Source organism: Pelophylax lessonae (genome assembly GCF_965119305.1).
Source record: "Pelophylax lessonae genome assembly, chromosome: 6".
Lineage (NCBI taxonomy): Eukaryota > Metazoa > Chordata > Amphibia > Anura > Ranidae > Pelophylax > Pelophylax lessonae.
This window is the reverse complement of record NC_138773.1, coordinates 246,724,193-246,750,815: the sequence shown is the minus strand read 5'-3', so window position 1 is coordinate 246,750,815 and position 26,623 is coordinate 246,724,193. Positions and strand designations below refer to the sequence as shown.

At 44.3% G+C, this 26,623-nt stretch overlaps 1 protein-coding gene across 3 annotated transcripts in view; it reads right to left on the bottom strand.

Annotated features, from left to right (window-relative positions):
- Nucleotides 1–26,623, bottom strand: part of ATF2 (activating transcription factor 2) — a 186,344-nt gene that overhangs the window by 78,713 nt on the left and 81,008 nt on the right. For all 3 annotated transcript variants that reach the window (XM_082260775.1, XM_082260776.1, XM_082260777.1), the window contains 2 exons: nt 18,216–18,365; nt 4,475–4,681 (listed from right to left, as the gene is read on the bottom strand). In XM_082260775.1, coding sequence (XP_082116901.1) covers nt 4,475–4,681; nt 18,216–18,365 — 357 coding nt within the window. The remainder of the gene's footprint in view (nt 1–4,474; nt 4,682–18,215; nt 18,366–26,623) is intronic.

Here is a 26,623-nt window from a genome sequence, read left to right as displayed (position 1 = left end):
GGTTCACAAAAAAACACCAATCATTGCCACATTCCCTAAAACACGTAGGAAAACTAAAATTGGGTAAGGGAGTAATCCTAGCATTTAGTCAAGCCCAGGGCTAGAGGAAAAATGTTCGGACACCAACCTATCAAAAACATGGAACTTTGGGGCAAATTGAATATGGACCAACAATAGGTAAAATTATTGAACTTTATTACAAACAAATTAAATTAAAAAACAACAATAACAAATCATATTGTAAAATCACAGATGCGACTGATGTATATGTTGCATCTGTGATTTTACAATATGATTTGTTATTGTTGTTTTTTAAATTAATTTGTTTGTAATAAAGTTCAATAATTTTACCTATTATTGTTGGTCCATATTCAATTTCATGTCCACCATACAATCCTTGCCCCAAAGTCCCATGTTTTTGGTAGGATGGTGAACATTTTTTCTCTAGCCCTGGGCTTGACTAAATGCTAGGATTGCTCCCTTACCCAATTTTGTTTTCTTAAATTAAACCTTAATTACATACTGTATCTTAATTAAGACATGGTAATCCTCACTATATTTCTGTGTCTCCTTACAATGCAGGCAGCTCATGGCTGGTGGAAGGGGATAACAGGGAGCTATACCTACCTAACTGAAAACAGGAATCTGTGGTAGCACCCACATGTGATGCTAAACCTCCATTGTTAAAGGAACTAAAATCCAATAAATTAGCAACTGGGCCAGGGTCAGTGACGCTAGGAAGGAAAGAGTCAGATGATGCTGGACATCCTCCAGCCAGGGAATGTATATTCTATTTGACTTGCTGCAGCTTTCGAATTCCCACTGTGAGAAATTTTTACAGTATATATCGCAGCTTAAGAATCATTAGATGTGGTGGCTGCATTCGGTTTATTTTATGTAGGCTTTTTACCTCTGTTTTCAACTGGTGATCTGGCCAGTAATACAACTCCTGTACTAGAGTGCCCCCACTCTGGATGAAGGAGCACAGGGATGCCTTTGGTCAGCAGCATTATTATTCTGCGGAGAGTGAGTGTTCGATGTACTAGCGGATTTACTGTAAATACACTAACAAATTGAAAACTGAACTTTCACTCACATTGTATAAGCAGTTACAGTAACAGTTATTTTTCCTTTTGGGTTGAGTCCCGGTTCACAAATATGCGATGCGGGAACCAGCGCGATTCCAGTGCGGGTTCCCGCATCGCATGTCACCTGGTGGCGGTTCACAGTGACATCTGCGAACCGCTGCGTGTGTCAATGCAAAGTTAATGACACCCCCGATCGGTTCGCAGTGCAAACTGCCAAATGGTGCAGGAATCGGATTGCATGGGTGTAAACATCTATGCAGTCGGATTCCAATGCAAACCAAAAAAGGGGTCCCGCCCCATTTTGGTACGAATGCGATGCAAATTTAGCCATACAATTTCTATGGCTGAATTTGCATCGCACAGACATAGCATGTGCAGTGCGGTGCAAAACACATGCGATGTCTAACATCGCAGTAGTGTGAACCTAGCCTAAAGTTTTTACATAAATAAAAGCTGATCACTGTAAGCACCCCTTGTCAGTGGTAAATGTTTTTTTCTCAACACTCTAATACAAGGATTCCCAAACTACGGCCTTCCAGTTGTTCAGGAACTACAATTCCCATCATGCCTAGTCAGGTATGTGAATCTCAGAGCCTCATGGGATGTGAAGTTCTGCAACAGCTGCAGGGCCGTAGTTTGGGAATCCCTGCTCTAATATATTTGCAAGAGAGCTTGTTATATTGAAAAACAACACTTACTGTCCAGATCATCAGGTAAAAGTAAAAGAAAGTCTAAAAAAGAAAACGAATACAGCCATCACATCTAAGAATCGGTAAATTGCAATATAATAAATGTTTGCTTTTGGGTTTAATACCACTTTACCTATCAGAGTAATCAATTTCAGTACAGGAGAGGAGCCTGTACAACTGTGCAAGACTAAAGGTAAGGTTGACGTTCAGCTTTACGCTTTACCTCAGCTATAAGTTAACTATTGAGCACACTTTTAGTCCTTTGAAGGCAAGACATGATGAACAAGACAAAGCAGACAGTAGTGATGAGCTCAGGCATCCCCCAAACCTGAACTTGAGCTCTCTTTTTTCTCCAATAAGCTGCGGGCCGGGTTATTCCCACCAAACAGACCACCTCTTTGTTTATATGAGATGCAGGGAGTGAATGACAAATGACCAAACCTGCAATTTATTAAAGTAAAAAAAGAGCCTGGGTCCAGGTAGAGATGAGTTCAAAGGATGAATTAACTCATCTCTAACAGACCACAGAAAAAACCCTTTCAGAGATTAGAACCTTTTCATAGTTGGCTATGAAGTAGTTTTGTTGCCGTTTCTATACCAAACTGGAAAGATTTTCCTTCTCTTCCTGTCCTTCTGGCCCCTTGCCCATTTTTTACAACCAGTATTGGTGTTGGGACTGGCATTGTGACTTTGGCGCGTGGCTAAAGAGCAGGGAGATGTTGCTCCGTAGCTGCCCCCAAAAGATTTAGAGCAATTCCACAAGGATAACCCAGGCAGCGTGCTAGCGATCCTCCCACTGTCTATTTTGACAAATTATCAGTAGCAAAATTGCTAGCAGCAGACTTACCCATATGTCATCAGCCTATAGCTGGCTACACATTATACAATTTTCCTTTAGATTTACCAAAACCATATAATATGAGGTCAGGCTTAAACATTTTCAAATTGTATGCAATCAGGCTGGTCCTTGCACTACATAGTTGAAGGTAAATCTAAAGGAAATTGAACAAGAAAACTGTATAGCCAGCTTAAGGCCCCTTTCACACTAGCGGACCGTTCAGATCCGCCTGTCAGTTTTTCAGGCGGATCTGAACGGATGCCCCATGCATCTCTATGGGGCATCGGATGTCAGCGGAGACATGTCCACTGACATCCGATCCGGTCCGTCAAATCTGGACGGATGGAAACTCTATTTTCCATCTGTCCAGCAGGTCGGATCGGATAAGAATGGACAGGCGGTCCGTTCTCATCCGATTCCCCCATAAATAACAGCGGGGACCTGACAGCTCTGTCTCCGCACACAGCCATCCGCCTGCTCAGCGGGGGATCGATCCGCCGAAACCCCGCTGAGAAAAACGGAGTCCGCCGACGGACTACCATGTGTGAAAGGGGGCTAAGTATTAGTAAAAAACATACACTTTGTTTGTAGATACATTGTTACAATTTATGGTTATACACTTTGTATTTGATTGTATAGATGGGGAAATGGAGTGCCCATTGGCCATTACACAGCTAAACGGGGTACTTTTGATAAACAGCAGCTTTGGCATATAATAAATTTGAGTTTCTATTTATTCAGTCATTATTGGAGGCAGGATTAGGAAGCATGTAATCGGGGAATTTATATCTAGTACCTACACCGATCAGGCATAACTTTATGACCACTGACAGGAAAAGTAAATAACATTGATTATCTCATTACAATGGCATCTGAAAGTCGGTGGGATATATTAGGCAGCAAGTAAACATCTTGTCCCTGAGGAAGATGCGTTAAATGCCTGAAAAAATGGGCATCACAGCATGTCGTTTATGGGGCTGCGTAGCTGGAACTGGACCACAGAGCAATGTAAGAGGATTCCCTGGTCTGGAGAATCACGTTTCTTTTTTCACATCATGAGCATGGACGGGTGCATGTGAGTTGCTTACCTGGGGAAGAGAAGAAGGCAAGCTGACTGAGGCAGTGTGATGCTTTGGGCAATGTTCTCTTGACATATACCACCTACCTAATTATCGTTGCTGACCAAGTACACCCCTTCATGGACAAGGTATCCCCTGATGCCAGCTACTACTTTCAGCAGGATATTGTGGCCTGCAACACTGCAAAAATGGTTCAAGGATCAAAACAATGCATTTGAGGTGTTGACTTGGCCCCCAAAATCTCCAGATCTCAATCCAATCAAGCATCTGTGGTATACACTGGAAAAAGAAGTCCGATCCCTGGATGCCCCACCTCTCAACTTACAGGACTTAAAGGATCTGCTACTAACAGCTTGGTTCCAGATATCACAGCATACCTTCAGAGGTCTAGAGGAGTCCATGCCTTGACGGGTCACAGCTGTTTTGGCGGCAATAGGGGACCTACTCATTTTTTGGTGGGTGGTCATAAAGTTATGGCTGATAGGTATATTTTTCAATATCTGACCATACTTTAGAAGCTTGCAGGTATTATAAGATTAGATTAAAAAAACAGCCAAGCTAGTTAATCAAGACAAGAAATCCAGATTTTTCACCTTACAAGATCTTTGAATGTCCCTGTTCCTACTATTATTCTACATCATCATAGCTACATTATCCATCATAGCTGCGTGCCATTGACAACTGGTGTGGAAATATTAGTCATTGTCATCACGCTGCATACATGATATTGTCTCATCACGTTATGCTACTGCCTGAAGCACTTTTATAGAAGTCTGTTACCTGTAGCTGTACATTAAATGAACCTAGGTCCTCTGCTTTCTTTTCCAAGGACTGCACCCACACTTTCCTCTTCTGCCTGCACCTGGAAGCGGCTGCGCGGTTCCGTTCTAGAAATTTCCTCCTCTTCTCATCTGGGTCATCGCTTGCTGCTTTTCTCCGGCGCCCCCCTGTGCTTTGTGTTTGTGGTGCAGGGGGAGCTGGAGATGCCTAGAAAAACAAGGGCAAAGTAGTTGATCTCTCACTGATCTGTATCGAAAACTTATCCAAACAGCAAACTGACTGAGACGCTGTAAAAAGAGAAGGAAACTTTAAACAAGTTCTACAACAGCTGGTGAAGTAATCTCCCAGAACAGCCTTCTGTTCAGTAAACGCAGAGGAAGTAGACGGAACAGAAGTAGAAGATCGCTCTTTCATTGCGGAAAAGCAGCATGTGCCATTTCAGACACCATAAAGCAACAAAAACACATACGAAACACAATTGTTCCGATACATCTGAACAACATGTACTGTAACTACTTAAAAAAAAGAATTTAGAAACTCTCAAAGGAAATCGGATATCCATATAATAAACTAAAAATCAAAACACAGATATTAAAAGGAATGTATAGTCTTTACAATTATTTTTAGACATGAAGGTAAAGTAATGGATATCCAGTTGAGGTAAATAAGCCTAATAATGTGCATTGTTTTTTTTTTTTTAAAGCTCAACTACGGGTTAAGCAAATATAGCCTAAATACAGGGACATGTGAATAGTGCTGTATCTTGGCCTAGGCAGGCACTTGGTGGGGCGGGGGTGGGCAGCAAAAAAGCTGCAACCCGCACGAAAAAAAAAAAAAAACCTCCTCCTCTCGACTCCCGCAAGAAAAGGGTCCCTGCCGGCTTGCGCTACACTTTTAGTATAATGAAATAATCCTATGATTACAATCAGTGGCAGAAAACACAAGTCCAAATATCTTAGGCTGCACTAATAGGCACTGATAGGCTGTACTGATGGTCACTGATGAGGCTACACTGCTATGCTGCACTGATAAGGCTGCACTGATGGGCACTGATGAGGCATAACTCATGGGAACCGATGAGGCTATGCTGATGGGCACTGATAGACTGTGGTTGTGGTCTGTGGTTTACAGATGATAGGGCGGGTCATAAACAGGAAGGGGTGTGGCCTTTACAGGAAGGGGTGGGTCATAATTAAATTAGGGGGTGCTCAAGTTTAGTCAGGCCTAGGGCAGCACAAAACCGAAAAACACCACTGCATGTGAATCTAAAGCCGGCTAGCAGGAACTGTCTGAGATTCGAACCATGTATGGGCAGGCTGAATGTACCCAAGGTGACCGATCGATCAACTTGGGTCCAACCAGCCTGACGGATTTTACATGTGATCATTGCTAGTGGCTGTTCTAGGGAAGCCATCCCCTCCGGGAGAACACAATGGCTCTGCAGGAGGAATTCCCCAATTAACACAGATCATGTTGATGGGACAAATCAAGAGATTTTCTTTCCTGAAACTGCGGGTGCAGGAAAGAAAATCGCTCTGTCTATGGCCAGCTTTAGCATGATTTATCAATTTCTTCCAGATCTGTGCAATAATCCAGTTTCTAAAGCAGACCAGTCACTGCAGCCCTCTCTCCTTGTGCAGGGTGACTGGGCTTTTATGTGCCTCCCTGTAGTTTTCTGCAAGCATCCTGTATTAGGAGGTCCAAGTAGACATGAAAAAGATGTCCCCTTGTCTGTATATAAATTCCCTCACCTCTGGAGTGCGAGGTGCTGACCAGAAGGAGCCCAACTGTGCTCTACAAGCTCAGCAGGAAAGCAAGAACTTACATACCCATAATGTCAGACCACCGCTTGGCATGGGACCTGAAAGTTAGTGGAGATCACTGTAGTGGTGGTGCCTACTACATCCCTTTCAAGCTTCCAGCTGTAAACTTAAAGTGATCCAAACTAGACCAATGTATCTATGCAAAAAATTGCCATACCTGGAATTCAGCTTTAGCCCCATTTAATACCACAGCCATTTTTGTGTTTTTTCTGCACACATTTAACCACTTCTGGACCCGAAGATTTTCCCCCTTAATGACCAGGCCATATTTTGCGATTTGGCACTGTGTTACTGTAACGGACAATTGCATGGTTGTGCGACGCTGTACCTAAATAAAACTGATGTCCTTTTTCCCCAGATATAGAGCTTTCTTTTGGTGGTATTTGATCACCAATGCAATTTTTATTTTTTGCGCTATAAACAAAAAAAAGAGCGACAATTCTGGGAAAAAAAATATTTTTCAAATTCTGCTATATAACATTCCCATAAAAAAAAAAAATGTAAAAGTCTAATTTTTTTACATTTTAGGCCAATTTGTTTTCTGCTACATATTTTTGGTAAAAAAAAATAAAAAAATAAATAAAAAATTGCAATAAGTGTATTTTGATTGGTTTGTGCAAAAGTTATTGCGTCTACTAACTACGGGAAAGATTTATGTCATTTTTATTGTTTTTTTTTTTTTTTTACTGCGACATTGCGGCGGACAGATCGGACCCTTGACTGACATTTTTTACACTTTTGGGGGGACCAGAGACATTACTATAGTAATCAGTGCTAAAAATATGCACTGTTACTGCAATAATGACACTGGCAGGGAAGGGGTTAACAGTGTGGGTGATCAAGGGGTTAAATGTGTACCTAGAGGCATGTTTCTAACTGTGGGGGGGATGTGGCTTGTGGAATGACCATAGAGACATGTGATCCTATATAGAAGGATAACAGGGGCTCTATGATCATTCCAGGGAGAAGAACGGTCGGCTGTGTTTACAACACCTGCCTATCTTTCTCTCTCAGTGGGGAACAATCGCGGGGGTCAGACGGCAATCAGAGCCGCCTGACCCGTGCATCCGCTTCCCCGCTAATGAGTGGGGGCGGGAGCATGCCGCCGGCAGCACGCGCTCGCCCCCTAGCTAGGTAGCCCTATGTCAGTTTGCCTGGGAAAGCCACAGTGCCGCAGTAAATACACGGCGTGTGGTGGACAACCGGTTAAAAAAATCATTTTAGGCCTGAGGATTAGTTAAAATCCCCAAACATAATATATTTTATGAAAGCAGAAGCCCTGCAGAATAAAATAGTGGTAGTTCCAATTTTTTAAGTCACATAATATTTGTGCAATGGTTTATCAAGCGCAAAATGTCAGTAAAAAAAATGGATTTTTGTAAGATCTTACCGTAAAATCCTTTTCTCTTAAGCTCATTGACAGACATAGTCTTCTTGATTCTCAAGAGCTGGGTTATGTTGTCTCCGCAGGAGTAGGACTAGGCAGAAAGACAAAACGTTCTGGCTCCACCTTAAGGGCAGTCCCTGAGGGTATATCCTCCCTCTCTCTGCTACAGGGAATCAGTTCTGTTCTAAAGCAGTAACAGAGAATTTAACCCAACCCAACTCAATGATAGAGGGGCGGGTACTACGTCTGTCAATGAGCTTAAGAGAAAAGGATTTTACGGTAAGATCTTACAAAAATCCATTTTTCTCTATCGCTCATTGACAGACGTAGTCTTCTTGATTCTCAAGAGCTGGGACATCCAGAAGCAGTGCCACAAATGAGGGGTGGGATTGACAAAAATCAAAATCCAATCTAGAAGGCCCAACCGGAGCCAACCAGAAGTATCAAAGGACTCATCGAGTAAACAGATGAGACCTACCCCACAAATCCTCGAGGTAGACCAACAGTCTCCTCAAACAGTGGCCTGCAGGAACCTTGCGGCCAGAAGAGGCATCTGACGATGCCATCACATGAACCTTATACAATATTGTAAAGGTATGAACCGACGACTAAACAGTCGCCTCGAAAACCTGAACCACTGACGCCTGATGGCGGAAGGTCCAGTAAACTCTAAGCGCCCGAGTAGAATGCGCCTTAAAAGGGAACGGGGGATCCCGACCCTTAGATAAAATAAGCCTATACCACCGTCTGTCTGATCCATCTAAAGATGGTCGCAGCAGAACAGGCAACCCCTTCTTAGGGCCATCCGTGATCACAAACAGTGAATCCGTCTTACAAATTGAATCCGTAGTATTCAAATATATCCTGATCGCCCGAACTACATCCAAGGAATGCCATGCAAATTCTCGAGGATGATTGGGCTAAGGACATAGGAAGGACAATACACTGTCCTCATTCAATGAAACTTTGAAACCACCTTAGGAAGGAAGGATGGATTCGGATGAAGAACAACCTTATCCCTATGAACCACCAGATCTGGGGAACAACAGGATAATGCAGCCAGTTCCGACACCCTGCGTGCAGAAGTGATAGCCACCAAGAAGACCACCTTCTGGGATAAAGTAAGCAAGGGAATCTCCCTGATATTTTCAAAGGGAGGTGTCTGAAGAACCGACAGCACCAAATTAAGATCCCAGGATGGTAACGGCGCGTGCACTGGCGGAGCCAGGTGTCGCACCCCCTGGATGAAATTCCGCACCAAGGAATGAGTAGACAAAGGCTTCTGAAAGAAGATAGCAAATGCTGAAACCAGACCCTTGATAACACTCAAGGCCAGCTTCTGCTCAACTCCCTGTTGCAGAAAAGCCAATATTCGGGCTACCGAATAAAGATGTAGATGGAGCCCAAGGGATTCACACCACACAATATAAGACTTCCATGTACGATGATAATCTTTCTGGAAGTCGCTTTCCTTGTTTTAACTAGAATAGGAATAACTGAAGCTGACAATCCCTTGTCCTTCAGCACCTGGGTCTCAATAACCAGGCCGTTTAAAACCAGCGATCGTACAGCAGGATGGAAGATCGGTCCCTGAGACAGTAGATCCTTCCTGAGAGGAAGTCTCCACGGGACGTCCGCCACCAGTCTGACCAAGTCGGCGTATCAAGCTCGACGAGGCCAGTCCGGAGCTGCCAGGATTACTGGAATTCCTTCCTCCTATATCCTGCGAAGAAGTCTTGGCAGTAACCCAAGAGGAGGGAAGGCATACATTAGCTGGTATTGCCCCCACGGGGTGACCAGTGCGTCTGCGGTCTCTGCTAGAGGATCGCGGGAGCGAGCCACGAATCTCTGTACTTTTCTGTTGAATCGTGATGCCAACAGATCCACATCCGGGGTGCCCCAACGTAGGCACAACTGGTGGAAAACTTCTGGATGGAGGGACCATTCCCCCTGATCCGGAGTCTGACGGCTGAGATAATCTGCCTGCCAATTTTCCACCCCCGGAATGAACACCGCAGAGATAGCTGGAACAAATCGTTCCGCCCAGCGAAGAATGCAAGCCACTTCTTTGGCCGCTCGGACACTCTTGGTGCCCCCCTGGTGATTGACATAAGCCACGGCCGTGGCGTTGTCCAACTGGATCCGAACCGGGCTGCCCTGGAGCTGCTCGGTCCAGTGAATCAGACAAAGTCTGATCGCTCTCAGTTCCAATACATTTATCGGTAACCTGGATTCTTCCGGGGACCAAAGTCCCTGAACGGATAACTGACCGCGAATTCCTCCCCATCCGGATAGGCTGGCATCCGTGGTCACTATCGTCCAATATATTGGCAGAAATGACTTTCCCTGGCTGAGCATCGGAGACCGAAGCCACCAGACCAGAGACTCTCTGGTCTGTTTGCTCAATTGGATCCGATAGTCCAGGGACTCCGGATTCCGATTCCATCTGAGAAGAATCTCTTGCTGAAGAATTCGGGTATGGGACTGGGCAAATGGGACTGCTTCAAAGGAAGCCACCATCAACCCCAGAACCCTCATGCAAGTCCGAAGGGAAGACCAGCTGTTGGATAGTAACAACTGGACTGCTGATTGAATCTTTCGGAGTTTCCCTACCGGAAGGAAAACTCTTGTCCTGACTGTGTCTAGAATTAGACCCAGATATTCGAGCCTCTGGGTGGGAACCAGAAATGACTTTTGCTGGTTCACCAGCCACCCGAATTCCTGTAAAGAAATTATAGCAATTTCTATGTTTTGTAGCAGGGTCTGAGGAGACATGAAGCAGGAGATCGTCTAGGTAACCTAGAATCGATCTGCCTCTTTGGCGCAGTAGTGCCAACATTGGGGCCAACACCTTCGTGAAGACCCGAGGAACCGTGGCGAAACCGAAAGGTAACGCCACAAACTGATAGTGGTTCTCTTCTACGGAAAAGCGTAGAAACCGCTGATATCCTGCGAAAAATGGGAATGTGAAGATAGGCGTCCTAGATATCTATGGACGCTAGGACATCCCCTGGATGCAGGAAGGCTGCTACTGTGCGAGTGGATTCCATCTTGAATTTCCTTATGTCGAGAAAGGAATTGAGTGCCCTTAAGTCCAGAATTGGACGCACTTTGCCCTCTTTCCTGGTATTGTAAATAGGTTTGAATAAAACCCTAGAAAACGTTCTGTCCAAGGAACGTGGACTACCACTCCTTGTTGTAGTAAATCCGTGACTGCTCTCCGCAGATCTTCTAAACGATCCGGGGATCCGGGGATAGTCGAATATTGGAAGGGAAGAATCGCGCCGGTGGGAGAGATCGAAACTCGATCTTGTACCCTGACCTTATGACTTCGCAAACCCACTTGTCCGGGATTCTGGAAAGCCATGGATCCGGGAACCGGCGAAGACGTCCCCCCATCCCAGTTATGGGTGGGGGCGCACCTTCAGACTTTGGACGATTTATCTTCAGGTCTGGAGGGGGCGGGCTTTTGCTTGCCCGACCAACGTCCCCTGAAGCCCCCTGAAGGAGCTTTGGAGGACTTAATTTTTTCACCCGCGGAACGAAAAAACCTCTTGTGAGCAGAAAAAGAAGGCCCTCGTTTTTGACGAGTTCCTTTACCTTTAACATTTTGCGGTAAAAAGGTGCTCTTTCCATCCGTGAGATCCTTAATGATCTCATCTAAGTTAGCTCCAAATAGACGCTCTCCTAAAAAGGGGATATTAGCCAATGCTTTTTTGGAACCTTGGTCGGCTAACCAAACTTTTAGCCACAGTGTACGCCTGAGAACCACCGCTGAGATTGATGCTCACGCCAATAATGGAGTGGCGTCTAACGTCGCATCACACACAAACTGTAACCCCTGTATCATTTGTTCCAACAAATCTGATACCGCCTGAGGGACCTCTACTAAGTCCCGGCGTAACCACTTCGTCCTTTCAGTTACAGCCTGCGAAACCAGACCAATAGCAATTATTGGTCTGAAAGCTGATCCAATCAAGGTAAACATGGTGCGAGACATAGCTTCTATCTTGTGATCCACTGGATCTTCCGTGGCTTTATTCAATCTAGCAATTCGTGAATCCACCACAGGTGGTTCTGTCCATTTCTTAATGAGGGTTTCCTCAAACGGATAACGCCTGTTAATGCGTTTAGAAATAGTAGAAGTGCGTTTTGGCAGACTCCATTCTTCTTTGATTGGATTGCCAAAACATTTGGGCAATGGAAAAACCTTCGCCACTTTGATGCGTTTTTAGTCCCAAAAGGGATTTCAGTTTCAGCTATTTCCGACGGAATACCCTGTAATCTTAAGGTTTCTTGAACAGATACAATGAGTGCGTTTACCAACGCTTCCTCTCGGGCTATGGCTGATGCCGAAACATCCTCCTCACTGTCTGAAGAGACAGTACCCGAGACACCAACCCCAGATGAAGTACCTGCAACTGCAGAAATAGGCTCAGAGTCTGAATCCGAAGTTTCAGATAATAAGGGGTTAGGCGGGGGTCGCTTTCTTGCGCCCTGTCAATGACAAGCCACTTCCACCCGGGACACAAAAGTTTCCATAATAGCTGACAATGATTCAACCATCAGTGGGGTGCTGGAGGATCCTGCAGACCCCTCGAGGGGATCCGGTGGAGATACATGAGTGGCAGGGTCCATGTTAATTCAGGACACTTCTGCCAGAAAAAACAAAAAAACTTTTCTTTTTTTTTTTTTTTTTTTAAATAAAAAAATACCTCTTTTTTTTTTTTTTTTAATTTTTTTTTTTTTTTTTTTATGTGTCTCCCCCTAGCGCAATAGCGCCCCTCAGAGTACCTGATTCTCGATCCCACAGAGAGAGAGAGGGACCCCCAAGGCTCACCAACCGATGCAGTGAAGTTTCCAACCAACTGCAGTCAGCGTCTGTCTTTTACAGACTGGAAGGAGCTGTTGCTTTTTCCCGGGTAGAAGGACGTGGCTCCGCCCCCTGTGTACGCCTTCCGGCGTTCCCAGCTCTCCACGAGGTAGCTGGGCTCATGAAACATGGCCGCCCCCATACAGGAGACATTAGACTCCAAAAACATGGCGGCCGGCGTGACCTGAGGACATGCATGCACCTGGTCTACGGCAAAATGGCGGCGGACCGCCGAAATCGTTTTTCCCAGCACATCCACCTGCATCTCTGCTGAGTGGCGATTTATTGATCTACAGGAGATACACTACAAATAAGGTAGGATTATACCTCCTATGTCTGCTGTAATGCTACAGTCTGCTGGGTAGAGTGTTAGCTCTCAAACCAAGTCCACTTCCCACAAACACATACTGTATTTACAAGGGGGACTTTTTAGTGTCAGATATATACTGACCATGTATGGAGGGGCCCATAATTCATACTGCCTCATAACGAGGAAAGAAAAAAGGGAACGTTTACTCACCATACCGAACCGACAGGCACCCTCTCTTCACAATACCCTCTCCACCGGGGTGGGGGGTTGTGGACCACTCCGGACGCCTCGACTCTCTGGTTCCTGGCGTCCAAGCGAGACTTTTAACTCGCAAGGTCAGTCCCTCCACTGGGACTCCGTCGTGGCCGACCCAGCGCGGAGCTCTGGTCTGCACGCGCTCGTAGGCAGAAACCGGGGTGACCACTGGATCTCAACACCCAGCCCGTCGCCCGGCCCCGCATACTTACTTGAATGTGTCGCGGCCGACCAAGCGCAATGCAATGGTCTGCGCGCGCTCGTAGGCCGGCTGGGGTGACCACTAGTGTCGCCCAGTCCGGCGTTTTTGCTTGAAGATCTCACAGGAAAAAAACACTGGAGAAAAACTACCTAAAAAATATTTTTTCTAAAGAAAAAATCTTGCCAGGACCAAAAAGATCCCAGCAAGGAACTTAGGTCCTTACTCCTGACTAGACAGAAAAAAACTGATTCCCTGTAGCAGAGAGAGGGAGGATATACCCTCAGGGACTGCCCCTAAGGTGGAGCCAGAACGTTTTGTCTTTCTGCCTAGTCCTACTCCTGCGGAGACAACATAACCCAGCTCTTGAGAATCAAGAAGACTACGTCTGTCAATGAGCGATAGAGAAATACAGTAGAGTTAGGGCACTAAAACACAATTAAAATTACCAATTTTGGTAATATATAATACATATATATAAAAGCTTTAAGTTTGCGCATGCTTTCAAACTGGCGACGAACTTCAGGAACCCTATATTCTCCAAAGGTGATGCTTTAAAAGCCCCAATAGGCCTTCAGTTTAGAGCTAGCCCTGAATAATGGCCCTAGAATTATTGCTCTCACTTCAGTGTACACAGTGATATGGAACGTGTGTCACAAGCGACAATTTTTCATGTAGGTGCCCCCAATGGGTGCATATATATTCGTGTGTGCATGAACGTTGAGTGTGGGGGTTTGTTAAGTGCTTGGGTGTAACTTTATTTTTTGACATTTTTTTTCTTGTTACAAAAAGTCCCCTATGTAGTATATTTAGGACAGATTCTCTTTAATGGAACATTCGGGGTATTTTAGACACAGATATCTCACCTGCCTTCCATTGAAGTTAATGGAGCACAGTCCTCCAAAGAGGCACACTCCAGGGTCCCAGTAAGTGATCAGGCCGCTGCACAGCTGCTGATTGGTTTAGTTAGAAAGCCGACAGTTATCATGTGGATTGTACAGTGTGCTGCAGCCGCCAGGAGTGTAAACCCTACCCCTGCTGTCACTGTCATAAACCTTATGCCAGTAAAGGGAGTTAAATGAAAGTTCACCTGTTGCCTTGAGTTCGGCTTTAAAAAGCATTATTTATATGCATAGTTTGTAATAATCTAGCTTCTTCGGCAACCATATTCACTCATGAAATATGCCTAATCTGTTTTCTGCTTTGCAGTTCCTAAACAGTGCTTAACTGCCCCTTCCCGCATAAAGCTGGGCATAGACAGATTTTTTTCGTTCAGCAGACTGAATTAAAAAAAAAAAAAAAAGCTTACAGATTACTCCATCCACACAAACAAGGTGGATGGGGGAATCCCTTCTTGCATGGACATTGTATTCTGACAGTGGCTTCTACTGCTGTCAGAATACACAGATAAGCAGCTGCAGCTGATTGGCTACAGCCATTGATCGACAATAGATTTCAAGCACGTACTTCAGTCGAACAGGGAGGGACACAAAAATTTCAATCCAGCTAAAGTCTAGGAGCTGGCCAACTTATTGAAACAATTCACTGATGACTGATATCTTATCTCAACCAATTGGGAGTCCTTTTAGCAGCTCATCTAGTATGATTCTATGGGGCTAAACTAAAAACTCTTTACTTTTGTTAATGTTGCATGAAAATTTTTATATTGCCATAGACACTGACAGATTTGTAATTATTATTACATTGTCTTATGAACCAGTAGTAGGGAAAGGGAAATCAGAGTTCAAAATTTTACAAGTTAAAACAGAACTCCTGGAAAAATCTGGCTACTCATAAAAAATGCTCTCTCTCCTCTCCTAAAGCGATATTAAAAAGCAAACATTCATTATACGGCAGCTTACCATTTGTTAGATGGCATGGCTGCATTAGCTTAATGTTTTAGGTTTTCTTTCCTTTAATTTCATCTTTTGATCCAGCCAGTGAGTCTGTTTTTTTCAAAAGAACAAACCCTCTTTTAAATGTATCAGTTTACCGGGATGAGAAAAACCATTTAGAGCTTTTGTTACCCCAACACTTCATATTCCTGATATATGCCTGCTGTGCCATGGGCTTGTATGAGGAAGTATCCTGTTTTCTTTGTATTGCTTTCTTTGTGTGAAATCCCTCTTCCTGCCTGTCCCTCTGCTTTTCTATCAAAAACTGACCATACTAAGCAGGAGAGCACATGCTGATCTGTTCTAAAGCTATGCTGGTAACTGATATGCCCTCCTGCACAGCCATTCACTGGGAAGCTCAGTGTGCTCCTACTTCTTCCCACCCAGCTCTTATGCAGCTGAAAGCCGAGAGAATGTGATCACTTTAAAAAAGGGAAAAAAAGTATTTATAATGTTTTTTTGTTTTTTATATCTATACCAAAAGGTTTTGCCTTTCATTACTATTTTAAACTGAATAATTTTGTACAAGGTGATCATTTATAATCACTTTAATAATGACAGGGGTGCATACAATGACCAGCTTTATTCAAAACCTTTATCCTAAAAGGAAAAAACTATTTGCTGTAACTGATTATGTGAGTGGATTCTGGCTTCAATTTGTTAGTTTATTTAAATGTGCTAGTACATTTAACACTTCCCTCCCCCCAGAATGGCAATGCTGCTGTCTGCTGTGCCCCCTGCTCTCATTCATCCAGAGTGGGGGCAATCTAATACGAGAGGTGTGTTACTGACCAGATCATCTCATCATGCTCCTCCCATAAACTTTCTTTTTAAGCCATGCGTTTGCACTTCCTGTTTGCCAGAATATGGTGCCGTTCTCCAGCCAATATCTTGCTCCTTTCACTCCTGCTGCCGTCCGTATCTTCACTTCCACTCATTACTCACCTTGGCTTGTTCCTCAACTATGCTTCTGCTTTATCCTAACCTTTAATCATTTGTTACCGACCTTGGCTTGTTCCTCGAGTATGCTTCTGCTTGATCCCAACCTACGATCCCTTGTTACCAACCTTTGCTTGTTACTGACTACGCTTCTGCTTGAACCCTTACCTGCTACAGGACCCCCCAATTTCGAACCCCCTGGTGGAAGATTCTGAGGACCCCAGCCTGAAAAAAACCTGGCCAATCTCAAACAGCAGTTGCTCTAGTTTATACAGACTAGTGCTTAGAACCCGAACCTCGGGTGAGCCCATGTTATCTGCAAAGGGTGATCTGCTTGTGTTCTTATCCTGCTGGTTCGTGAGAGCCTCTCTCCTGCTATTGCTATGGATCCCTGAGCCTGACCCCTGATCATGACAGTGAGTGTTGGGGGGGGTCCTGTTTCCAGAGGGTGAGAATGCACAACGTGATTCAGCATTGTTTGCTTGTATCTATGTCTAGGAAGGTGTGAAATATTTAACAAATATTTGGTTGGATTGGGCCCCAGATCCCAGTCCCTCAATTGTTTAATAATGGTGGTCCCCTGGGCCCAGAAACCTTGAAATTTTTCACACATCCAAAATATATGAAGTAGTGTGGCCACTGCTTTCCCACACTGCCAGCTGAGGTTGGATGACTGAGGTAACATTTTACATAGGACTGACAGAACTTTGTATCATCTGGTCAGGACCTTAAAACACAGTTTCTTAAATGTATTTGCTATAGAATAGTATTGTGCAAAGATAAAAGATATCCACCCTTTGAGCAGGAGATAAGGGGGGTCTCTAGGTCCCTCTCCCATTTTAGCAAGAATATGGGCATAAAACTGTCTGATAGCTAAATCAACAGTTTACATGCGGTTGAGACCGTATGGGAAGTTGGGCCAGCGGCCACACAGAGATGCTCAAAGGACGATTACGGGAACAAGGATGGGGGACAGATAATGGAGCAATTGCTAAAAGTGTCACATATCCAGGGGAAGGTCAAATACCTTTTGGAGAGCTGCATTGGAATTTGGGCCTGAAGCACACAGTCTAGAAGCCTCCAAGTCTAGAAGTACCAGACTTCAGGTGGTGCCCGAAGCATCTGTCTGACGCCTGGTGGAAACTCTGGGTTTCCTAGCATTGTGACAAGACAAGAGTTATCCACAATTAGACTAGTTGGTCCTCAGGTCGTTGAAAGGACTTGGATTGTTGGGCCTAGAAATGGGTGACTCCTGAGATGTAAAATCAATTCCGGTCAGACCTGGGGTAAGCAGCATAAAAGGATATCCGAACAAGTCTGTTCCAACAATATGCATTGTTTGAACTGATGTCTACACCAGACTATCCTCCTGGATTGGTGCCTTGCCTGGTAGTGTTTTACATATGGTCAGGGAGTGCTTTCCCTCCTGGCAATTTAAGTATAGTAAGCTAAGTATATTACAAACATGGGTGGGAACTGGACCAGATCACATGGAATAACTCCCTGTGCAATATTTCCAAAAAGTGTTGTGGGATTGCTATCGGGAACGTCTAAAACCGGTGTAACACCCTTGGCATGACAGTCATTTTCAGTATGACATTTAGCTATTTTTTTGTTGTGCCTAGAGTTGGGCTTTAATAATATTTTTTCATTTTGGAATGGGACATTAAGCATAAACAATTTTCTTTCTCAACTCCCAATCATATTCTGTTCTTGATTTAATAACAAAAATCCTCCCACAACCATCCTGTGTCAATCTTTTCTATCTCTGATACTTACTAATACAACTGACTGGAGCACAGCCTAAAATAAAGAGGTAGGTATAACAGGTGGTCGGCCAGGGAAAATGTTCCTAGGTGAAATATGATTATGAAAGCATTGCACAGCAATAGTAAAACTGTGACACTGTGTCAAAAATATATTCCTATAACTTACTATTAAACGTCACTGAAGACACTTTATTTTACGGTTAATCTGAATGAGGAAATACTTTACAAGCTGAATAAACTAGTCTAAAATGCTGCTCATCCCCTTATACATACACATAGTACTACACTTACCGGTGTTTCAGTAGTTGAAGTGGCAGGTTGCTGTAGTGACTGTGGATGGGCTTCTTCTGCCTGAATTTTTGCTACTCCGCTACTCTGTCCCTTGGTGGTTTCACCATTCGTTACCTGAGGATGCTGCTGGGTTAAAGCAGCTTTTAATCTCTAAAAAAAAAAAAAAAAAAAAACCCACAAATGAATAACCAACTAATTATTAACCAACGGAACCCAAAGTCAATCATATTTTAAATACAAAATTTCAATGAAATATAACAAAACTGCACCAAGAACTTTTGGGAGGGGGGACAGCAGTTTTACATGTTACAGTATTACACTGCCTGCCACTAATACATAGGCTGATCAGTTCTTACCAATGTGTCACTAAGGCCCCATGCACACAGGGGGTCAGAAAAAACGAGCTGCAGAGCCACTTCTAATGCCAGGAAAAAGCAGCTGTAAAAACTTGCTTTCAGTAGCTTTTTCCATTGGCGTTATTGCTTTTAGCAGCGTTTTTTCTGCCTTCATTCAAAATCAATGGTTCCCTATGAGAGCCTATTGATTTGAATGGAAGGCGCATCGCAAGTCGGATCAGGATGATCTGACTTGCGGTGCGACTTGCGCTGTGAGAATCTTGAGGGGGAACTCTCTCCCTATGTGAATGGGTATGGGGTATATTGTACCCCTACCCATTCACCCCATAAAAGGCAGTGTATGTAAATAATGACAGGAGACGTTTTGAAAAGTTTATTGAAAATCTTCATCCGGTCTTCCCTGCTCTGGTTTTCTCCCCTCAGCTCTTCTGCTCTTTTGACAGCGCTGGATGGTAATCGGAGGAAGAAGAAGACCAGAGGAAGAAGAAGACCAGAGGGGAGAAGAGCGGAGGGCAAAAGAGCAGAAGAGCGGAGGGCAAAAGAGCAGAAGAGCGGAGGGAAAAAGAGCAGAAGAGCGGAGGGCAGAAGAGCGGAGGGCAGAAGAGCGGAGGGCAGAAGAGCAGAAGAGCGGAGGGCAAAAGACCAGAAGAGCGGAGGGCAAAAGACCAGAAGAGCGGAGGGCAAAAGACCAGAAGAGCGGAGGGGAGAAGACCAGAAGAGCGGAGGGGAGAAGACCAGAGCGGAGAAGACCAGATGAAGATTTTTAATAAACTTTTCAAAATGTCTCCTGTCATTATTTACATACACTGCCTTTTATGGGGTGAATGGGTAGGGGTACAATGTACCCCCTACCCATTCACATAGGGAGGGGTTCTGGGATCTGGGGGGCCCCCTTGTTAAAGGGGGCTTCCAGATTCTGATAAGCCCCCTGCCCTCAGACCCCCACAACCACCGGCCAGGGTTGTCTGGAAGAGGCCCTTGTCCTCATCAACATGGGGGCAAGGTGCTTTGGGGTGGGGGGTGCAGACTGCAGAGCCCCCCCTGCCCCAAAGCACCCACCCCCCATATTGAGGGCGTATGGCCTGGTATGGTCCAGGGGGGTGGGGCTTCTCACTCGTCCCTTCCCCTTTCCTGGCCTGCCAGGCTGCATGCTCGGATAAAGGTCTGGTATGGATATTGGGGGGGGGGACCCCATGCCATTTTTTTCGGTGTGGGGCTACCCTCAAAATCCATACCAGACCCGAGGGGGCCTGGTTTGGAATCTGGGGGGGGCCCCCACGTCGTCTTTTTTTTTTCCATTTTGGCGTGGAGTTCCCCCTCAAGATTCTCACACCGCAAGTCGGATCATCCTGGTCCGACTTGCGATGCGCCTTCCATTCAAATCAATAGGCTCCCATAGGGAACCATTGATTTTGAATGAAAAAAAAAAACGTATAACGTGGCTTAACACTGTATAAGCAACGTTATTCAGCCTTTAGCAGCGTCAGATGTTTTTACAACTTGACGCTGAAGCTCCAGTACGCACTGGTCCAGGGTTTTTTTTGCAGCCTTAAAACGTCTATGCCACTTGGAGCTCCTAAACGCTCTATGTGTGCATGAGGCCATAGAATAACATGGATGGGCGTTTTGCAGCTGCAAAAAAAAAAACGTCTGGCGCTGCTAACAGCAGCTGCAAAAACGCCCTGTGTGCATGGGGCCTAAAGCTCTCCACAATCAAGAGATAGTTGGAAGATTGTTATTTAGAACTCTATGAGTGCCCATGCACACCAAAAAACAGGCGTTTTTAATGAATTTTTACATGTGCATTTACAGTTTTTAAACAATTAGATCAACACAAAATTGTTTTTTTTTTTTTTTTTCTTTTTTTTACAGTTTTTTCAATTGTGACTGCATTGTAGGGTTCTTGTTATTTTTTTGTAAAAAAGCCATTCAATAAATAAATAAAACTGAAAATACTCAGCAAATGGACCAAGCACAAGTCCATGAGGGCATGCACTTAAAACAGTCACTATTTGTATATGGATAATACATATAACGTTCATACTGTGCTGATGTCAAGGTTTAAGAAAGGCCGGGAACATTTTTTCCACCATAAGCCAGAGGTCTTCTTTTATTAAGACACTCTCACTAGAGATATGGGGTTATTTCTCTGTGACCTTTATCTCATTATTCCTATTAGCTGACATGCAGGTTTTCCTGAGTTAGGAAGACACATTAATCTTATAAATGGTCATTAGGTTCAAGTTATGCTAGTACAGGTACATGTACAATGAACTTCCCACAAGATCTCTAATGTCCATCATACAATGGCAATTAGGGCAACCACATCTTTCTACAATACCAGAAACTGAAGGCCAATCGAATAATTGCCATACACACACACACACACGATCACAACGCATCTCCTACAATTAGTATATGCAGCTCTACAAAGCATTTTAAGGAAGGCAGGACTGTTGATGGATGCGTGGAAAAAACAATTGCACATTTGTAAACGCAGTATGCATTAAGATTAGTACATCTTATTATGGGTAGACAAAATATATACCAAACCTAAGACAAGAAAATAAGTCCCTGTTTGCCCATGCTGTCCCTTCTGTTGATTTATGGTCTTAAAATAGTTATAAACCCTTACATATACCCACTGAAGTGACTAACCACAGGTGATACACGGAGATGAACAAACCCAACCCTCCTTCAAAAGTTGTATCTGTTTATCTGTAGCAAAGTGGCCAAGGAGTTAGCATTTTCACCTAGCATCACTAGGGACTCCGGTTTAAATCTCAACCACGACACTACCTGCCTGCAGTTTGCATGCTCTCCCTGAGCCTGCAGGGATTTCCTCTGGGTACTCCAGTTAAAGTGGGGTACACACTAGTAGAAAATCTGCCGAAAATTCCCATCCGAGGTAAAATCGTACGATTTTCGGCTAGTGTGTACACAACTTTCAGCAGCCGATGCCGACATATTCAACGAAAAAAAAAACGGAGGGACAAACACCAACATTTTTCTCGTCCGTCCCCAGAGGACCAATTTTCGTTTAATGTGTATGCAGTACGTCTATGAAAAATCGGATATGAAAGACTGCGCATGATCTGAAGTTCCGGAAGTCTAGGAACAAATGTCCCAAAGAAAAAAAAAAAAATCGGACGAGAAATTTCGTGAACATTTATGCACTGTCAACTAAAAACGGTTATGAACGCCGAGCAAGAGAGAGAAAAATCGGAGGATATTTCGTCCGATTTCCGTCAAGTGTGTACGGGCCTCTTACACTCCAAACACCTGCCGGTAGGTTAATTGGCTCCTGTCTAATTTGGCCCTATTATGTGTATGCATGAATGTGAGTTAGGGACCTAAGATTGTAAGTTCCTTGAGGGCAGAGACTAATGTAAATGTACAACATATGTAAAGCGCTGTGTACATTTTTTTTTTTTTTTATTTAATTTATTTATGCAAAAATAACAAGAAAAAACAGAGTTTTCTGCCACGCAGGGCTCAATACAAAACAAAAGCAACAACCCAGCCCCCCACCCCCATCACCAGGCACCATCCCATGAAGTACTTCCACATCATCAGATGCTATGTGTTCCTCAGGAATAACATTTCCACATAAAAGAAACATAACCAGAGACATACGTGTAGTTCCCCTATAATATCATAAGCAATCACAACTTGTTCCTCCAGAGGAGAGCACCCCAAACAAAGAGGGCCTGAGAACTAGCGATATAGATGACATCAAGAGAGAATATTATGCAACAAATGAGTTCGAGAACGCTAGCTCAATCCCCCCCCCCCCCTCCCGCAACCACCACCCCACTCAGGCAGTCATATCCTAATTGTCATTCACTAGAGGTCTTGAGAAACAGTTGTAAAGCTATCTAGCCAGGTCTGACAAACATTTTCAAATTTCTTGGGACAACCCCTGCTCAAGTATGTAGCTTTGTAGAGCAGTAAAATCTGTATTGACCAGTCCCTTCCAGTAGGGGGGATAGTCTGGTGGGCTTTTTCCAATATAAAATGAATGCCTTTCGGGCATAATACAACAGTAATTTAGCAATGTATGTTGAGCCCTAGTAGTCGTTAAGCCCTTCACCAACCCAAGCAAGCAGACTGCCACTGTCATGGGCACAGGTAAAGAGGTGACCTCTGTTATACACTGAAGAATAGCAGTCCAATAATCCCTGACCACTGGGCATCGGCAAAACACATGGCTGGAGTGAAGGAACAGCGCCAGCACTGCGCCAATCCCCCTGGGTAGATTCTGGCTAGTTTTGTTGGAGTATAGTATATCCTATGCAGGAATTTAAAATGGATCAGCCGATCCCTTTCCCAGACCAGATGAATAAAAGGGAAACTGCACATATCATCCCAGCCCCCCCCCCCCCCACGCCCAGATCTGGAACCTCTTTTATCCATCTCTCTCTGCACTTAACCACCGAGGGAGGAGGGACAGGGAAAGGTTCTTTATATAACTTATATATGAGTTTTTTCATGGACTCCTCTAGCCAAATATTTTATAGGCTTGATGGCTTAATTTTTACCTTTCCACCTTAACAGAACCAAATTGGGAGGTAAAAGCATGATGCAGCTGTAAGTATCTAAAGAGGTAAGGATTAGGAAAATTAAATCTCAGCTTGAGGTCTGCAAAAGGACAAAATTTCCCCCCATTCTGGTGATATTCCCTAACGTCTTTATCCCTTTGGTTGCCCAAGCATAAATTGGGGGCACTATACAAGTACCTGTAATAAATAAAAAATAAATAAAACATGCAGCCCTTTCTTCTCTACAGCTGTTCAAAGTACACATATCAACAGCTATTTCTGAGCTGGAAGGGGGTGGGGATTTGATGTCACACACTGTATAACAGAGAACCGAGTGTAAACTAAGACCTTAGTGGAGGGATTGGGATGTTAAGAACATGCAGAACAGATAGGGTACCGACAAGTGACACAGTGGTTCCTAAAAGTGTTACAATCCTTTGTCCACAAGTGGGTGTCTCCCGATGGCCAGCAGAATTAGTCACCATGTGATGCTGGCTACTTTAAGACTATTTGCCCCCACCTGACCTAATGTGCAGGGCCTCAGCATTTTGGCTGTGTGCACTACTCTGAACCTTTACGAATTTGTACCCATTCTGAATCAGCTCCTGCTATCTCTGTTACCCACCCCTCTGCATTCCCCTCTGATTATGCCTGATTACACTTCCCTCCTGTCCGGCCATATGCATATAGTTATTTTTTTGTTTAGTTTTCACTGCTGCACATGTGTTTGCACAAACTTCCTTATAGTCGTCGTTTTACGTCACATTTTCTGTCCTTTTGTCTAAACTATCTTATTTTCACTAAAACTAGGATGCACATCTCAAACCCTTCCTCGTTAAACCACAATTTAAAGTAACTACGTATGTGCTGTTGGCAGCCAAACAAACCATTGCTAAAGGATGGAAGGAAGCAATTTGTACACTTTACTGAGGTCAAGCAACACATGTATCTGTTCTTTATTTACAAGATTCTCCCAAACATATTTATGCACACCCATAAGAACTGTCTTAATATATGATCCAAATTGATCTAATAGACCCATGCATCACTTCTGACTGATCGCTATACTTCATTATAAAGCATCCACATCAGTAGGGACATAAAATAATCTGGAGCCCTCTTCCCCTCGTTCACTCCCCGTTCCATCTTTCCTTGCACCCTTGTGACCTGTTTTCCCGAGGCACATCTCTTCTTTTCTTTTGTTTCTATCCATCCTACTTTCTCTTTTTCCTCTACATGCAGAGAGTGTCCAGTGGATCACAAGCCCTTTCTACTTTAGTCACATGCTCGTTTGATTCACTATTAATAAAGACAAGCATCTGGTCTTCAAACATTTTCATTTTATTGTAAACCAATCAAAGTTGGATGATATTAAATTTGACTCTCTTTAACCTTTTTAAAAGTGAAAACAGGAGTCTAGTATATCCTTTTGTGTAGTTGCAAATCTCTGTTCACACCAAGTTGCAGGATACCAACCAATGGTATCCTGAAACTGGTCTACATTGCGGTTTACACTAGGAATAGACCGATTATCGGCAAGGCTGATATGCACTTTCCCCGATATATCGGTATCGGCCCCAAACTGGCCGATATTTTTGTGCCGTCATTCTGCCATCTTAGGCCGCCTCCCTCACCTTGGAAAGCCTCGTGTGGAGTCAGGACTAGTCTCACGGAAGTGTATCACAGCCATACACCCACCCACAGAAGCCCAGTGCCAGCCAGCCACTCACATCCACAGGCCCTGTACCAGCTAGCCTCAGGCACTGTACCAGCGAGCCAGCCAGCCACCCACAGGCCCTGTACCAGCCAGCCAGCCACCCACAGGCCCTGTACCAGGCACCCAGCCACCCACAGGCCCTGTACCTGCCAGCCACAGGCACTGTACCAGCGAGCCAGCCAGCCACCCACAGGCCCTGTACCAGCCAGCCTCAGGCACTGTACCAGCGAGTCAGCCAGCCACCCACAGGCCCTGTACCAGCCAGCCAGCCACAGGCACTGTACCAGCCAGCCACCCACAGGCCCTGTACCAGTCAGCCACCCACAGCCCCTGTGCCAGCCACCCACCCAACACCGGATGCCAGCCACCCACCCATCCACCACAGGGTGCCAGACAGCCAGCCACCTACCACAGGGTGCCAGACAGCCAGCCAGCCACCCACAGGCCCTGTACCAGCCGCCCACAGGCCCTGTACCAGCCAGCCACCCACAGTCACTGTGCCAGCCACCCACCTACCACAGGGTGCCAGCCAGCCACCCACCACAGGGTGCCAGCCAGCTAGCCATTAACCATTAAACAAAAATGAACATGTTCAGTACCAGATTTGTGTCAAAAATTGTCTTTATTTTTCAAAACTTTTAATGTACAAAATATGGGCCCATATCGGCCGATACTGATACGTTGAGACCAAAATATCGGTATCGGCCCTGAAAAAACAATATTGCTCTATTCCTAGTTTACACTTTATTATTAGCCCCGAAGAGGTGGAGCATGCCCAAAAGGGTGCCATTATTCCTTTGTATATGCAGCAGGCCAGTTTCTACATAGACATTCATTCAGCCTTTGCACCAGTTCAACAACCCTCAACAAGCTCTGTAGTTTATGAGCAAAAAAAAATAAAAAAAATATCTGGATGCTATACATACAAGGCTAAGTCTAAAATACATAAATATCATTATTGTAAAGAATGACTGCAGAGTGAGACAGAAATCTCATGCAAGGCAAGCAGAGCCATGATATCTCATCATCTCCTCATGTGCCCAGAACACACAGCATATACCGTATGGTCTCACAGACATGAGCAATATGTCACAGTCTCACACAGTTTAAACTAACTGATTAGGTGTGACTTAGCACTGTAGGGCAAAAACAAGGATACTGTTTATTCCCCTCTAGATTTGTTAAATGAAATAAATGTACACAATGAGATTTGCCTAATCTTTACACCCCTCTAGAGCAATATGTTGCTGGTTCTTTTGGGAGCAGTTGAGGGTTAATGGTGCTTACCAAACTGTATGTACAGTTTAATACAAAACAAAAAGCTGCCAGAAGAGAACAATGGCTAGATTAGTCTAAGGAATGGCACTTATTTTCTTCATTCTCCATTTACAAAATTATACTGCCACAAACACATCTGGTGGGAATGACATAAATCAGCATGACACAAATAAATATAAACCTGTAGAAGTTAACTGTACACGGAGAACATACAGATCTGCTCAACCAGATCTACATGGTTGAAGTATTTTTGTTCAGCCTGCAAGTTGAATACACACTACATCCACACTATTCAGCACAATTCGACAAATCTACAACTGCTACGATTAATTCTGAGAGCTGGCACCATGGGCTGTCCAAATACCTGAAAAGTGGCTGCATTTGATTGGATTTAGCTGCTGTTTCGAGCATCAATTTTCAGTCCAGGTCCTTTTATTTTTTTGAAGAACGTCAGGTGGGAGGGTGGCGACAGGGCCACCCACAGAGCGGATTTTGCCAGATTCTTCAAGAACTGGA